This window comes from Chiloscyllium plagiosum, unplaced genomic scaffold (genome assembly GCF_037043375.1).
Source record: "Chiloscyllium plagiosum isolate Xiang-an unplaced genomic scaffold, Cpla_swu_hap1 HiC_scaffold_135, whole genome shotgun sequence".
Lineage (NCBI taxonomy): Eukaryota > Metazoa > Chordata > Chondrichthyes > Orectolobiformes > Hemiscylliidae > Chiloscyllium > Chiloscyllium plagiosum.
In genome coordinates this window covers 5001-22500 of record NW_028270274.1, presented here as the reverse complement: position 1 = coordinate 22500, position 17500 = coordinate 5001, and the positions used below count along the sequence as shown (strand labels likewise).

Genomic DNA, 17500 nt, shown 5'->3' with positions numbered 1-17500 from the left:
GTCAGTGTACAGATATCTCCCTGAGAGAGAGAGGGGGGACTGAGAGACACCAGTCAGTGTACAGATATCTCCCTGAGAGAGAGAGGGGGGACTGAGAGACACCAGTCAGTGTACAGATATCTCCCTGAGAGAGAGAGGGGGGACTGAGAGACACCAGTCAGTGTACAGATATCTCCCTGAGAGAGAGAGAGGGGACTGAGAGACACCAGTCAGTGTACAGATATCTCCCTGAGAGAGAGAGAGGGGACTGAGAGACACCAGTCAGTGTACAGATATCTCCCTGAGAGAGAGAGGGGGGACTGAGAGACACCAGTCAGTGTACAGATATCTCCCTGAGAGAGAGAGGGGGGACTGAGAGACACCAGTCAGTGTACAGATATCTCCCTGAGAGAGAGAGAGGGGACTGAGAGACACCAGTCAGTGTACAGATATCTCCCTGAGAGAGAGAGGGGGGACTGAGAGACACCAGTCAGTGTACAGATATCTCCCTGAGAGAGAGAGAGGGGACTGAGAGACACCAGTCAGTGTACAGATATCTCCCTGAGAGAGAGAGAGGGGACTGAGAGACACCAGTGAGTGTACAGATATCTCCCTGAGAGAGAGAGGGGGGACTGAGAGACACCAGTCAGTGTACAGATATCTCCCTGAGAGAGAGAGAGGGGGGTCTGAGAGACACCAGTCAGTGTACAGATATCTCCCTGAGAGAGAGAGAGGGGGGACTGAGAGACACCAGTCAGTGTACAGATATCTCCCTGAGAGAGAGAGGGGACTGAGAGACACCAGTCAGTGTACAGATATCTCCCTGAGAGAGAGAGAGGGGACTGAGAGACACCAGTCAGTGTACAGATATCTCCCTGAGAGAGAGAGGGGGGACTGAGAGACACCAGTCAGTGTACAGATATCTCCCTGAGAGAGAGAGGGGGGACTGAGAGACACCAGTCAGTGTACAGATATCTCCCTGAGAGACAGAGAGGGGACTGAGAGACACCAGTCAGTGTACAGATATCTCCCTGAGAGAGAGGGGGGACTGAGAGACACCAGTCAGTGTACAGATATCTCCCTGAGAGACAGAGAGGGGACTGAGAGACACCAGTCAGTGTACAGATATCTCCCTGAGAGAGGGGACTGAGAGACACCAGTCAGTGTACAGATATCTCCCTGAGAGAGAGAGAGGGGACTGAGAGACACCAGTCAGTGTACAGATATCTCCCTGAGAGAGAGAGAGGGGACTGAGAGACACCAGTCAGTGTACAGATATCTCCCTGAGAGAGAGAGGACTGAGAGACACCAGTCAGTGTACAGATATCTCCCTGAGAGAGAGAGGGGGGACTGAGAGACACCAGTCAGTGTACAGATATCTCCCTGAGAGAGAGAGGGGGTACTGAGAGACACCAGTCAGTGTACAGATATCTCCCTGAGAGAGAGGGGGGACTGAGAGACACCAGTCAGTGTACAGATATCTCCCTGAGAGAGAGAGAGGGGACTGAGAGACACCAGTCAGTGAACAGATATCTCCCTGAGAGAGAGAGGGGGGACTGAGAGACACCAGTCAGTGTACAGATATCTCCCTGAGAGAGAGAGAGGGGACTGAGAGACACCAGTCAGTGTACAGATATCTCCCTGAGAGAGGGGACTGAGAGACACCAGTCAGTGTACAGATATCTCCCTGAGAGAGAGAGAGGGGGACTGAGAGACACCAGTCAGTGTACAGATATCTCCCTGAGAGAGAGAGAGGGGACTGAGAGACACCAGTCAGTGTACAGATATCTCCCTGTGAGAGAGAGGGGACTGAGAGACACCAGTCAGTGTACAGATATCTCCCTGTGAGAGAGAGGGGTCTGAGAGACACCAGTCAGTGTACAGATATCTCCCTGAGAGAGAGAGGGGACTGAGAGACACCAGTCAGTGTACAGATATCTCCCTGAGAGAGAGAGGGGGGACTGAGAGACACCAGTCAGTGTACAGATATCTCCCTGAGAGAGAGAGAGGGGGGACTGAGAGACACCAGTCAGTGTACAGATATCTCCCTGAGAGAGAGAGAGGGGGGACTGAGAGACACCAGTCAGTGTACAGATATCTCCCTGGGAGAGAGAGGGGGGACTGAGAGACACCAGTCAGTGTACAGATATCTCCCTGAGAGAGAGAGAGAGGGGACTGAGAGACACGAGTCAGTGCACAGATATCTCCCTGAGAGAGAGGGGACTGAGAGACACCAGTCAGTGTACAGATATCTCCCTGAGAGAGAGGTGGGACTGAGAGACACCAGTCAGTGTACAGATATCTCCCTGAGAGCGAGAGGGGACTGAGAGACACCAGTCAGTGTACAGATATCTCCCTGAGAGAGAGGGGACTGAGAGACACCAGTCAGTGTACAGATATCTCCCTGAGAGAGAGAGAGGGGACTGAGAGACACCAGTCAGTGTACAGATATCTCCCTGAGAGGGAGAGGGGGGACTGAGAGACACCAGTCAGTGTACAGATATCTCCCTGAGAGAGAGGGGGGACTGAGAGACACCAGTCAGTGTACAGATATCTCCCTGAGAGAGAGAGAGAGGGGACTGAGAGACACCAGTCAGTGTACAGATATCTCCCTGAGAGAGAGAGAGAGGGGACTGAGAGACACCAGTCAGTGTACAGATATCTCCCTGAGAGAGAGAGGGGACTGAGAGACACCAGTCAGTGTACAGATATCTCCCTGAGAGAGAGGGGACTGAGAGACACCAGTCAGTGTACAGATATCTCCCTGAGAGAGAGGGGACTGAGAGACACCAGTCAGTGTACAGATATCTCCCTGAGAGAGAGAGGGGACTGAGAGACACCAGTCAGTGTACAGATATCTCCCTGAGAGAGAGAGGGGGGACTGAGAGACACCAGTCAGTGTACAGATATCTCCCTGAGAGAGAGAGAGGGGACTGAGAGACACCAGTCAGTGTACAGATATCTCCCTGAGAGAGGGGACTGAGAGACACCAGTCAGTGTACAGATATCTCCCTGAGAGAGAGAGAGGGGGACTGAGAGACACCAGTCAGTGTACAGATATCTCCCTGAGAGAGAGAGAGGGGACTGAGAGACACCAGTCAGTGTACAGATATCTCCCTGTGAGAGAGAGGGGACTGAGAGACACCAGTCAGTGTACAGATATCTCCCTGTGAGAGAGAGGGGTCTGAGAGACACCAGTCAGTGTACAGATATCTCCCTGAGAGAGAGAGGGGACTGAGAGACACCAGTCAGTGTACAGATATCTCCCTGAGAGAGAGAGGGGGGACTGAGAGACACCAGTCAGTGTACAGATATCTCCCTGAGAGAGAGAGAGGGGGGACTGAGAGACACCAGTCAGTGTACAGATATCTCCCTGAGAGAGAGAGAGGGGGGACTGAGAGACACCAGTCAGTGTACAGATATCTCCCTGGGAGAGAGAGGGGGGACTGAGAGACACCAGTCAGTGTACAGATATCTCCCTGAGAGAGAGAGAGAGGGGACTGAGAGACACGAGTCAGTGCACAGATATCTCCCTGAGAGAGAGGGGACTGAGAGACACCAGTCAGTGTACAGATATCTCCCTGAGAGAGAGGTGGGACTGAGAGACACCAGTCAGTGTACAGATATCTCCCTGAGAGCGAGAGGGGACTGAGAGACACCAGTCAGTGTACAGATATCTCCCTGAGAGAGAGGGGACTGAGAGACACCAGTCAGTGTACAGATATCTCCCTGAGAGAGAGAGAGGGGACTGAGAGACACCAGTCAGTGTACAGATATCTCCCTGAGAGGGAGAGGGGGGACTGAGAGACACCAGTCAGTGTACAGATATCTCCCTGAGAGAGAGGGGGGACTGAGAGACACCAGTCAGTGTACAGATATCTCCCTGAGAGAGAGAGAGAGGGGACTGAGAGACACCAGTCAGTGTACAGATATCTCCCTGAGAGAGAGAGAGAGGGGACTGAGAGACACCAGTCAGTGTACAGATATCTCCCTGAGAGAGAGAGGGGACTGAGAGACACCAGTCAGTGTACAGATATCTCCCTGAGAGAGAGAGAGGGGACTGAGAGACACCAGTCAGTGTACAGATATCTCCCTGAGAGAGAGAGGGGACTGAGAGACACCAGTCAGTGTACAGATATCTCCCTGAGAGGGAGAGGGGGGACTGAGAGACACCAGTCAGTGTACAGATATCTCCCTGAGAGAGAGGGGGGACTGAGAGACACCAGTCAGTGTACAGATATCTCCCTGAGAGAGAGAGAGAGGGGACTGAGAGACACCAGTCAGTGTACAGATATCTCCCTGAGAGAGAGAGAGAGGGGACTGAGAGACACCAGTCAGTGTACAGATATCTCCCTGAGAGAGAGAGGGGACTGAGAGACACCAGTCAGTGTACAGATATCTCCCTGAGAGAGAGAGTGGGGACTGAGAGACACCAGTCAGTGTACAGATATCTCCCTGAGAGAGAGAGGGGACTGAGAGACACCAGTCAGTGTACAGATATCTCCCTGAGAGAGAGGGGACTGAGAGACACCAGTCAGTGTACAGATATCTCCCTGAGAGAGAGGGGACTGAGAGACACCAGTCAGTGTACAGATATCTCCCTGAGAGAGAGGGGACTGAGAGACACCAGTCAGTGTACAGATATCTCCCTGAGAGAGAGAGAGGACTGAGAGACACCAGTCAGTGTACAGATATCTCCCTGAGAGAGAGAGAGGGGACTGAGAGACACCAGTCAGTGTACAGATATCTCCCTGAGAGAGAGAGGGGACTGAGAGACACCAGTCAGTGTACAGATATCTCCCTGAGAGAGAGAGGGGACTGAGAGACACCAGTCAGTGTACAGATATCTCCCTGAGAGAGAGAGAGGACTGAGAGACACCAGTCAGTGTACAGATATCTCCCTGAGAGAGAGGGGGGACTGAGAGACACCAGTCAGTGTACAGATATCTCCCTGAGAGAGAGGGGGGACTGAGAGACACCAGTCAGTGTACAGATATCTCCCTGAGAGAGAGGGGGGACTGAGAGACACCAGTCAGTGTACAGATATCTCCCTGAGAGAGAGGGGACTGAGAGACACCAGTCAGTGTACAGATATCTCCCTGAGAGAGAGGGGACTGAGAGACACCAGTCAGTGTACAGGGCTCCTTCTCTCCTCAGAGTCGTCCATGAGTTACGAGACCCTCAGAGTGCGTTTTGATCGCCCCTTCGAAAGTGCAGTCCCCGGTCGTAAGGATAAAACTTGCAGGCGCCGGGTGTGGTTTCCTTACTGGGTCAGGGGTACAGGGAGCTGGGCGGTCGGGTAGTGGCTGGTTTGGTGAGGGCGCTTTCGGAACAATGCGCGCGATTCCGAACCCCCTTCTATCGGAAGGAAAGGTCAGGAAAAAGGTTTACGAGCAGCGACGGGCAGAGGTTAGGGGGCTGTTTTCCGCAGTGTGTCAGAGGGAGAGGGGGGTGACCCTTATTGAGGTGTGTAAAATCGCGATGGCTCGGGGGGTGGATAGGGGGGGAAATAGACAAGGATACACATACAGGGCCCCAAAACTGTCCCGTCAGATACAGGGCCCCAAAACTGTCCCGTCAGATACAGGGCCCCAAAACCGTCCCGTCAGATACAGGGCCCCAAAACCGTCTCGTCAGATACAGGGCCCTAAAACTGTCCCGTCAGATACAGGGCCCCAAAACTGTCCCGTCAGATACAGGGCCCCAAATCTGTCCATCCAGATACAGGGCCCCAAAACTGTCCGGTCAGATACAGGGCCCCAAAACCGTCCCGTCAGATACAGGGCCCCAAAACCATCCCGTCAGATACAGGGCCCCAAAACTGTCCCTTCAGATACAGGCCCCAAAACTGTTCCTTCAGATACAGGGCCCCAAAACTGTCCCGTCAGATACAGGGCCCTAAAACTGTCCCGTCAGATACAGGGCCCTAAAACTGTCCCGTCAGATACAGGGCCCCAAAACTGTCCCTTCAGATACAGGGCCCCAAAACTGTCCCTTCAGATACAGGGCCCTAAAACTGTCCCGTCAGATACAGGGCCCTAAAACCGTCCCGTCAGATACAGGGCCCTAAAACTGTCCCGTCAGATACAGGGCTCCGATACCGACCCCTCAGATAAAGGGCCCCGATACCGTCCGGTCAGATACAGGGCCCCGATACCGTCCGGTCAGATACAGGGCCCCGATACCAACCCGTCAGATACAGGGCCCCGATACCGTGCCATCAGATACAGGGCCCCGATACCGTCCCGTCAGATACAGGGCCCCGATACCGTCCCCTCAGATACAGGGCCCCGATACCGTCCCCTCTGATACAGGGCCCCGATACCGTCCCCTCAGATACAGGGCCCTGATACCGTCCCCTCAGATACAGGGCCCCGATACCGTCCCGTCAGATACAGGGCCCCGATACCGACCCCTCAGATACAGGGCCACGATACCGTCCCCTCAGATACAGGGCCCCGATACCGTCCCCTCAGATACAGGGCCCCGATACCGACCCCTCAGATACAGGGCCCCGATACCGTCCCGTCAGATACAGGGCCCCGATACCGTCCCCTCAGATACAGGGCCCCGATACCGTCCCCTCAGATACAGGGCCGCGATACCGTCCCCTCAGATACAGGGCCCCGATACCAACCCGTAAGATACAGGGCCCCGATACCGTCCCCTCAGATACAGGGCCCCGATACCGACCCCTCAGATACAGGGCCCCGATACCGTCCGGTCAGATACAGGGCCGCGATACCGTCCCCTCAGATACAGGGCCCGATACCGTCCGGTCAGATACAGGGCCCCGATACCGTCCCGTCAGATACAGGGCCCCGATACCAACCCGTCAGATACAGGGCCCCGATACCAACCCGTCAGGTACAGGGCCCCGATACCGTCCCCTCAGATACAGGGCCCCGATACCGTCCCCTCAGATACAGGGCCGCGATACCGTCCCCTCAGATACAGGGCCCCGATACCGTCCCCTCAGATACAGGGCCCCGATACCGACCCCTCAGATACAGGGCCCCGATACCAACACGTCAGATACAGGGCCCCGATACCGTCCGGTCAGATACAGGGCCCCGATACCGTCCCCTCAGATACAGGGCCCCGATACCGTCCCGTCAGATACAGGGCCCTGATACCGTCCGGTCAGATACAGGGCCCCGATACCGTCCGGTCAGATACAGGGCCCCGATACCGTCCCCTCAGATACAGGGCCCCGATACCGTCCCCTCAGATACAGGGCCCCGATACCGTCCGGTCAGATACAAGGCCGCGATACCGTCCGGTCAGATACAGGGCCCCGATACCGTCCGGTCAGATACAGGGCCCCGATACCGTCCCCTCAGATACAGGGCCCCGATACCGTCCCCTCAGATACAGGGCCCCGATACCGTCCCCTCAGATACAGGGCGCCGATACCGTCCCCTCAGATACAGGGCCCCGATACCGTCCGGTCAGATACAGGGCCCCGATACCGTCCCCTCAGATACAGGGCCCCAGTAACGTCCGGTCAGATACAGGGCCCCGATACCGTCCCCTCAGATACAGGGCCCCAATACCGTCCCCTCAGATACAGGGCCCCGATACCGTCCCCTCAGATACAGGGCCCCGATACCGTCCCCTCAGATACAGGGCCGCGATACCGTCCGGTCAGATACAGGGCCCCGATACCGTCCCCTCAGATACAGGGCCCCAGTACCGTCCCCTCAGATACAGGGCCCCGATACCGTCCCCTCAGATACAGGGCCCCGATACCGTCCGGTCAGATACAGGGCCCCGATACCGACCCCTCAGATACAGGGCCCCGATACCGTCCGGTCAGATACAGGGCCCCGATACCGTCCCCTCAGATACAGGGCCCCGATACCATCCCCTCAGATACAGGGCCCCGATACCGTCCCCTCAGATACAGGGCCCCGATACCGTCCGGTCAGATACAGGGCCCCGATACCGTCCCCTCAGATACAGGGCCCCAGTACCGTCCCCTCAGATACAGGGCCCCGATACCGTCCCCTCAGATACAGGGCCCCGATACCGTCCCGTCAGATACAGGGCCCCGATACCGTCCGGTCAGATACAGGGCCCCGATACCGACCCCTCAGATACAGGGCCCCGATACCGACCCCTCAGATACAGGGCCCCGATACCGTCCGGTCAGATACAGGCGCCGATACCATCCCCTCAGATACAGGGCCCCGATACCGACCCCTCAGATACAGGGCCCCGATACCATCCGGTCAGATACAGGGCCCCGATACCGTCCCCTCAGATACAGGGCCCCAGTACCGTCCCGTCAGATAAAGGGCCCCGATACCGTACCCTCAGACACAGGGCTCCGATACCGTCCCCTCAGATACAGGGCCCCGATACCGTCCCGTCAGATACAGGGCCCCGATACCGTCCCCTCAGATACAGGGCCCCGATCCCGTCCCCTCAGATACAGGGCCGCGATACCGTCCCCTCAGATACAGGGCCCCGATACCAACCCGTCAGATACAGGGCCCCGATACCGTCCCCTCAGATACAGGGCCCCGATACCGACCCCTCAGATACAGGGCCCCGATACCGTCCGGTCAGATACAGGGCCCCGATACCGTCCGGTCAGATACAGGGCCGCGATACCGTCCCCTCAGATACAGGGCCCCGATACCGTCCCCTCAGATACAGGGCCGCGATACCGTCCCCTCAGATACAGGGCCCCGATACCAACCCGTCAGATACAGGGCCCCGATACCGTCCCCTCAGATACAGGGCCCCAGTACCGTCCCCTCAGATACAGGGCCCCGATACCGTCCCGTCAGATACAGGGCCCCGATACCGTCCGGTCAGATACAGGGCCCCGATACCGTCCCCTCAGATACAGGGCCCCGATACCGTCCCGTCAGATACAGGGCCCCGATACCAACCCGTCAGATACAGGGCCCCGATACCAACCCGTCAGATACAGGGCCCCAATACCGTCCCCTCAGATACAGGGCCCCGATACCGTCCCGTCAGATACAGGGCCTCGATACCGTCCCCTCAGATACAGGGCCCTGATACCGTCCGGTCAGATACAGGGCCCCGATACCGTCCCCTCAGATACAGGGCCCCGATACCGACCCCTCAGATACAGGGCCCCGATACCAACACGTCAGATACAGGGCCCCGATACCGTCCCCTCAGATACAGGGCCCCGATACCGTCCCCTCAGATACAGGGCCCCGATACCGTCCCGTCAGATACAGGGCCCCGATACCGTCCGGTCAGATACAGGGCCCCGATACCGTCCCCTCAGATACAGGGCCCCGATACCGTCCCCTCAGATACAGGGCCCCGATACCGTCCGGTCAGATACAGGGCCCCGATACCGTCCCCTCAGATACAAGGCCGCGATACCGTCCGGTCAGATACAGGGCCCCGATACCGTCCGGTCAGATACAGGGCCCCGATACCGTCCCCTCAGATACAGGGCCCCGATACCGTCCCCTCAGATACAGGGCCCCGATACCGTCCCCTCAGATACAGGGCCCCGATACCGTCCCCTCAGATACAGGGCCCAGATACCGTCCCCTCAGATACAGGGCCCCGATACCGTCCGGTCAGATACAGGGCCCCGATACCGTCCCCTCAGATACAGGGCCCCGATACCGTCCCCTCAGATACAGGGCCCTAAAACTGTCCCTTAGATACATGGCCCCAAAACTGTCCCGTCAGATACAGGGCCCCAAAACTGTCCCTTCAGATACAGGGCCCCAAAACCGTCCCTTCAGATACAGGGCCCTAAAACTGTCCCTTAGATACAGGGCCCCAAAACTGTCCCGTCAGATACAGGGCCCCAAAACCGTCCCGTCAGATACAGGGCCCCAAAACCGTCCCTTCAGACACAGGGCCCTAAAACTGTCCCTTAGATACATGGCCCCAAAACTGTCCCGTCAGATACAGGGCCCCAAAACTGTCCCTTCAGATACAGGGCCCCAAAACCGTCCCTTCAGATACAGGGCCCTAAAACTGTCCCTTAGATACAGGGCCCCAAAACTGTCCCGTCAGATACAGGGCCCCAAAACCGTCCCGTCAGATACAGGGCCCCAAAACCGTCCCTTCAGATACAGGGCCCTAAAACTGTCCCTTAGATACAGGGCCCCAAAACTGTCCCGTCAGATACAGGGCCCCAAAACTGTCCCTTCAGATATAGGGCCCTAAAACTGTCCCTTAGATACAGGGCCCCAGAACTGTCCCGTCAGATACAGGACCCCAAAACCGTCCCTTCAGATACAGGGCCCTAAAACTGTCCCTTAGATACAGGGCCCCAAAACTGTCCCGTCAGATACAGGGCCCTATAACTGTCCCTTCAGATATAGGGCCCTAAAACCGTCCCGTCAGATACAGGGCCCTAAAACTGTCCCTTCAGATACAGGGCCCCAAAACTGTCCCGTCAGATACAGGGCACCAAAACCGTCCCTTCAGATACAGGGCCCTAAAACTGTCCCTTAGATACAGAGCCACAAAACTGTCCCGTCAGATACAGGGCCCCGATACCGTCCCGTCAGATACAGGGCCCCAAAACTGTCCCGTCAGATACAGGGCCCCGATACCGTCCGATCAGATACAGGGCCCCGATACCGTCCCCTCAGATACAGGGCCCCGATACCGTCGGTCAGATACAGGGCCCCGATACCATCCCGTCAGATACAGGGCCGCGATACCGTCCCGTCAGATACAGGGCCCCGATACCGACCGGTCAGATACAGGGCCCCGATACCGTCCCCTCAGATACAGGGCCCCGATACCGTCCGGTCAGATACAGGGCCCCGATACCATCCCCTCAGATACAGGGCCCCGATACCGACCCCTCAGATACAGGGCCCCGATACCGTCCCGTCAGATACAGGGCCCCGATACCGACCCCTCAGATACAGGGCCCCGAAACCGTCCGGTCAGATACAGGGCCCCGATACCGTCCCCTCAGATACAGGGCCCCGATACCGACCCCTCAGATACAGGGCCCCGATACCGTCCGGTCAGATACAGGGCCCCGATACCGACCCCTCAGATACAGGGCCCCGATACCGTCCCGTCAGATACAGGGCCCCGATACCGTCCCCTCAGATACAGGGCCCCGATACCGTCCCCTCTGATACAGGGCCCCGATACCGACCCCTCAGATACAGGGCCCCGATACCGTCCGGTCAGATACAGGGCCCCGATACCGACCCCTCAGATACAGGGCCCCGATACCGTCCCGTCAGATACAGGGCCCCGATACCGACCCCTCAGATACAGGGCCCCGATACCGTCCCCTCAGATACAGGGCCCCGATACCGTCCCCTCAGATACAGGGCCCCGATACCGTCCGGTCAGATACAGGGCCCCGATACCGTCCCCTCAGATACAGGGCCCCGATACCGTCCCCTCAGATACAGGGCCCCGATACCGTCCCCTCAGATACAGGGCCCCGATACCGTCCGGTCAGATACAGGGCCCCGATACCGTCCCCTCAGATACAGGGCCCCGATACCGTCCGGTCAGATACAGGGCCCCGATACCGACCCCTCAGATACAGGGCCCCGATACCGTCCGGTCAGATACAGGGCCCCGATACCGTCCCCTCAGATACAGGGCCCCGATACCGTCCGGTCAGATACAGGGCCCCGATATCGTCCCCTCAGATACAGGGCCGCGATTACGTCCCCTCAGATACAGGGCCCCAATACCGACCCCTCAGATACAGGGCCCCGATACCGTCCGGTCAGATACAGGGCCCTGATACCGACCCCTCAGATACAGGCCCCGATACCGTCCCCTCAGATACAGGGCCCCGATACCGTCCCCTCAGATACAGGGCCCCAATACCGTCCCCTCAGATACAGGGCCGCGATACCGTCCCGTCAGATACAGGGCCCCGATACCGTCCCCTCAGATACAGGGCCCCGATACCGTCCCCTCAGATACAGGGCCCCGATACCGTCCCGTCAGATACAGGGCCCCGATACCGTCCGGTCAGATACAGGGCCCCGATACCGTCCCCTCAGATACAGGGCCCCGATACCGTCCGGTCAGATACAGGGCCCCGATACCGTCCCCTCAGATACAGGGCCCCGATACCGTCCCGTCAGATACAGGGCCCCGATACCGACCCGTCAGATACAGGGCCCCGATAACGTCCGGTCAGATACAGGGCCCCGATTCCATCCCCTCAGATACAGGGCCCCGATACCGTCCGGTCAGATACAGGGCCCCGATACCGTCCTGTCAGATACAGGGCCCCGATACCGTCCCCTCAGATACAGGGCCCCGATACCGTCCCCTCAGATACAGGGCCCCGATACCGTCCCCTCAGATACAGGGCCCCGATACCGTCCGGTCAGATACAGGGCCCCGATACCGTCCCCTCAGATACAGGGCCCCGATACCGACCCCTCAGATACAGGGCCCCGATACCGTCCCGTCAGATACAGGGCCCCGATACCGACCCCTCAGATACAGGGCCCCGATACCGACCCCTCAGATACAGGGCCCCGATACCGTCCGGTCAGATACAGGGCCCCGATACCGTCCCGTCAGATACAGGGCCCCGATACCGTCCCCTCAGATACAGGGCCCCGATACCGACCAGTCAGATACAGGGCCCCGATACCGTCCCCTCAGATACAGGGCCCCGTTACCGTCCCCTCAGATACAAGGCCCCGATACCGTCCGGTCAGATACAGGGCCCCGATACCGTCCCCTCAGATACAGGGCCCCGATACCGTCCGGTCAGATACAGGGCCCCGATACCGTCCGGTCAGATACAGGGCCCCGATACCGTCCCCTCAGATACAGGGCCCCGATACCGTCCCCTCAGATACAGGGCCCCGATACCGTCCCCTCAGATACACGGCCCCGATACCGTCCGGTCAGATACAGGGCCCCGATACCGTCCGGTCAGATACAGGGCCCCGATACCGTCCGGTCAGATACAGGGCCCCGATACCGTCCCCTCAGATACAGGGCTCCGATACCGACCCCTCAGATACAGGGCCCCGATACCGTCCGGTCAGATACAGGGCCCCGATACCGACCCCTCAGATACAGGGCCCCGATACCGTCCCCTCAGATACAGGGCCCCGATACCGTTCCCTCAGATACAGGGCCCCGATACCGTCCCCTCAGATACAGGGCCCCGATACCGTCCCCTCAGATACAGGGCCCCAATACCGTCCCCTCAGATACAGGGCCCCGATACCGTCCCCTCAGATACAGGGCCCCGATACCGTCCCCTCAGATACAGGGCCCCGATACCGACCCCTCAGATACAGGGCCCCGATACCGTGCGGTCAGATACAGGGCCCCGATACCGTCCCCTCAGATACAGGGCCCCAGTACCGTCCCCTCAGATACAGGGCCCCGATACCGTCCCCTCAGATACAGGGCCCCGATACCGTCCCCTCAGATACAGGGCCCCGATACCGTCCGGTCAGATACAGGGCCCCGATACCGACCCCTCAGATACAGGGCCCCGATACCGTCCGGTCAGATACAGGGCCCCGATACCGACCCCTCAGATACAGGGCCCCGATACCGTCCGGTCAGATACAGGGCCCCGATACCGTCCGGTCAGATACAGGGCCCCGATACCGTCCCCTCAGATACAGGGCCCCGATACCGTCCCGTCAGATACAGGGCCCCGATACCGTCCCCTCAGATACAGGGCCGCGATACCGTCCCCTCAGATACAGGGCCCCGATACCGTCCCCTCAGATACAGGGCCCCGATACCGTCCCCTCAGATACAGGGCCCCGATACTGTCCCCTCAGATACAGGGCCCCGATACCGTCCCCTCAGATACAGGGCCCCGATACGGTCCGGTCAGATACAGGGCCCCGATACCGTCCCCTCAGATACAGGGCCCCGATACCGTCCGGTCAGATACAGGGCCCCGATACCGACCCCTCAGATACAGGGCCCCGATACCGTCCGGTCAGATACAGGGCCCTGATACCGACCCCTCAGATACAGGCCCCGATACCGTCCCCTCAGATACAGGGCCCCGATACCGTCCCCTCAGATACAGGGCCCCAATACCGTCCCCTCAGATACAGGGCCGCGATACCGTCCCGTCAGATACAGGGCCCCGATACCGTCCCCTCAGATACAGGGCCCCGATACCGTCCCCTCAGATACAGGGCCCCGATACCGACCCGTCAGATACAGGGCCCCGATACCGTCCGGTCAGATACAGGGCTCCGATTCCATCCCCTCAGATACAGGGCCCCGATACCGTCCGGTCAGATACAGGGCCCCGATACCGTCCTGTCAGATACAGGGCCCCGATACCGTCCCCTCAGATACAGGGCCCCGATACCGTCCCCTCAGATACAGGGCCCCGATACCGTCCGGTCAGATACAGGGCCCCGATACCGTCCCCTCAGATACAGGGCCCCGATACCGACCCCTCAGATACAGGGCCCCGATACCGTCCCGTCAGATACAGGGCCCCGATACCGACCCCTCAGATACAGGGCCCCGATACCGACCCCTCAGATACAGGGCCCCGATACCGTCCGGTCAGATACAGGGCCCCGATACCGTCCCGTCAGATACAGGGCCCCGATACCGTCCCCTCAGATACAGGGCCCCGATACCGACCAGTCAGATACAGGGCCCCGATACCGTCCCCTCAGATACAGGGCCCCGTTACCGTCCCCTCAGATACAAGGCCCCGATACCGTCCGGTCAGATACAGGGCCCCGATACCGTCCCCTCAGATACAGGGCCCCGATACCGTCCGGTCAGATACAGGGCCCCGATACCGTCCGGTCAGATACAGGGCCCCGATACCGTCCCCTCAGATACAGGGCCCCGATACCGTCCCCTCAGATACAGGGCCCCGATACCGTCCCCTCAGATACACGGCCCCGATACCGTCCGGTCAGATACAGGGCCCCGATACCGTCTGGTCAGATACAGGGCCCCGATACCGTCCCCTCAGATACAGGGCTCCGATACCGACCCCTCAGATACAGGGCCCCGATACCGTCCGGTCAGATACAGGGCCCCGATACCGACCCCTCAGATACAGGGCCCCGATACCGTCCCCTCAGATACAGGGCCCCGATACCGTCCCCTCAGATACAGGGCCCCGATACCGTCCCCTCAGATACAGGGCCCCGATACCGTCCCCTCAGATACAGGGCCCCAATACCGTCCCCTCAGATACAGGGCCCCGATACCGTCCCCTCAGATACAGGGCCCCGATACCGTCCCCTCAGATACAGGGCCCCGATACCGACCCCTCAGATACAGGGCCCCGATACCGTGCGGTCAGATACAGGGCCCCGATACCGTCCCCTCAGATACAGGGCCCCAGTACCGTCCCCTCAGATACAGGGCCCCGATACCGTCCCCTCAGATACAGGGCCCCGATACCGTCCCCTCAGATACAGGGCCCCGATACCGTCCGGTCAGATACAGGGCCCCGATACCGACCCCTCAGATACAGGGCCCCGATACCGTCCGGTCAGATACAGGGCCCCGATACCGACCCCTCAGATACAGGGCCCCGATACCGTCCGGTCAGATACAGGGCCCCGATACCGTCCGGTCAGATACAGGGCCCCGATACCGTCCCCTCAGATACAGGGCCCCGATACCGTCCCGTCAGATACAGGGCCCCGATACCGTCCCCTCAGATACAGGGCCGCGATACCGTCCCCTCAGATACAGGGCCCCGATACCGTCCCCTCAGATACAGGGCCCCGATACCGTCCCCTCAGATACAGGGCCCCGATACTGTCCCCTCAGATACAGGGCCCCGATACCGTCCCCTCAGATACAGGGCCCCGATACGGTCCGGTCAGATACAGGGCCCCGATACCGTCCCCTCAGATACAGGGCCCCGATACCGTCCCCTCAGATACAAGGCCCCGATACCGTCCGGTCAGATACAGGGCCCCGATACCGTCCCCTCAGATACAGGGCCCCGATACCGTCCCCTCAGATACAGGGCCCCGATACCGTCCCCTCAGATACAGGGCCCCGATACCGACCCCTCAGATACAGGGCCCCGATACCGTCCGGTCAGATACAGGGCCGCGATACCGTCCCCTCAGATACAGGGCCCCGATACTGTCCCCTCAGATACAGGGCCGCGATACCGTCCCCTCAGATACAGGGCCCCGATACCGTCCCCTCAGATACAGGGCCCCAATACCGACCCGTCAGATACAGGGCCCCGATACCGTCCCCTCAGATACAGGGCCCCGATACCGTCCCGTCAGATACAGGGCCCCGATACCGTCCGGTCAGATACAGGGCCCCGATACCGTCCCCTCAGATACAGGGCCCCAATACCGACCCGTCAGGAGTAACGTGTCTTCTTCCCGAATTCCGCCCCCCCCCCCACCCCCAGGTCGCCGCTGGGAGCCCCGGCGCGGGGCAGCTGGACCCCGGGCACCGCGGGGTGAGCCTTCCGCGGCCGGGTGGCTCGGCCCGGCCGGCTGAGCGGCTCCGGAGGGAGGTGGTCTGCCCCAAGTCGGAGTACCGGCCCCCGGGGAAGGCCTACTGCTGCAACGAGTGTCCCGCAGGTAAGGAGTCACCTAGAACCGGCGCTGAGGCCAGTCATTCACGGGGCTGTGGGGTGGGGTGGGGGGGGGGGGGGCACGGGGTTCGATACGGCGTAAAGCTCCCTCTACACCGGTTCCTAGGGACGTGGGAGGGTTAGATACAGGGGAAAGCTTCCTCTACACCGGTCCCTAGGGACATGGGGGGGTTAGATACAGGGGAAAGCTCCCTCTACACCGGTCCCTAGGGACGTGGGGGGTTAGGTACAGGGGAAAGCTCCCTCTACACCGGCCCCTAGGGACTCAGGGGGGTTAGATACAGGGGAAAGCTCCCTCAACACCATCCACAAGGGACTCAGGGGGGTTGGATACGGCGTAAAGCTTACTCTACACCGGTCCCTAGGGACGTGGGGGGGTTAGATACAGGGGAAAGCTCCCTCTACACCGGTCCCTAGGGACGTGGGGGGGGTTGGATACAGGGGAAAGCTCCCTCTACACCGGTCCCTAGGGACGTGGGGGGGTTAGATACAGGGGAAAGCTCCCTCTACACCGGTCCCTAGGGACTCAGGGGGGTTAGATACAGGGAAAAGCTCCCTCTACACCGGTCCCTAGGGACGTGGGGGGGTTAGATACAGGGGAAAGCTCACTCTACACCGGTCCCTAGGGACGTGGGGGGGTTAGATACAGGGGAAAGCTCCCTCTACACCGGTCCCTAGGGACGTGGGGGGGTTAGATACAGGGGAAAGCTCGCTCTACACCGGTCCCTAGGGACAGAGGGGGTTTAAATATGGGGAAAGCTCCCTCTACACCATCCACAAGGGGCAGAGTTGGGTTAGATACAGGGGAAAGCTCCCTCTACACCGTCCCCCCACTCCCAGGGACAGGGGGTTAGATACAGAGTAAAGCTCCCTCTACACCGTCCCCCCACTGCCAGGGACAGGGGTTAGATACAGAGTAAAGCTCCCTCTACCTCCCTCCCCCCCCCCTCAGGATCGTACAAGATG

The 17500-nt window shown here is 59.5% G+C and overlaps 1 protein-coding gene across 1 annotated transcript in view; it reads left to right on the top strand.

The window, feature by feature from the left end:
• Positions 1-17500, top strand: part of LOC148133998 (tumor necrosis factor receptor superfamily member 1A-like) — a gene marked incomplete at its 3' end in the record, with an annotated part of 35331 nt that overhangs the window by 17692 nt on the left and 139 nt on the right. The window contains exons 2-3 of the mRNA XM_087985708.1: positions 16346-16520; positions 17487-17500. The exon at positions 17487-17500 is cut by the window's right edge and continues 139 nt beyond it. Coding sequence (XP_087841834.1) covers positions 16346-16520; positions 17487-17500 — 189 coding nt within the window. The remainder of the gene's footprint in view (positions 1-16345; positions 16521-17486) is intronic.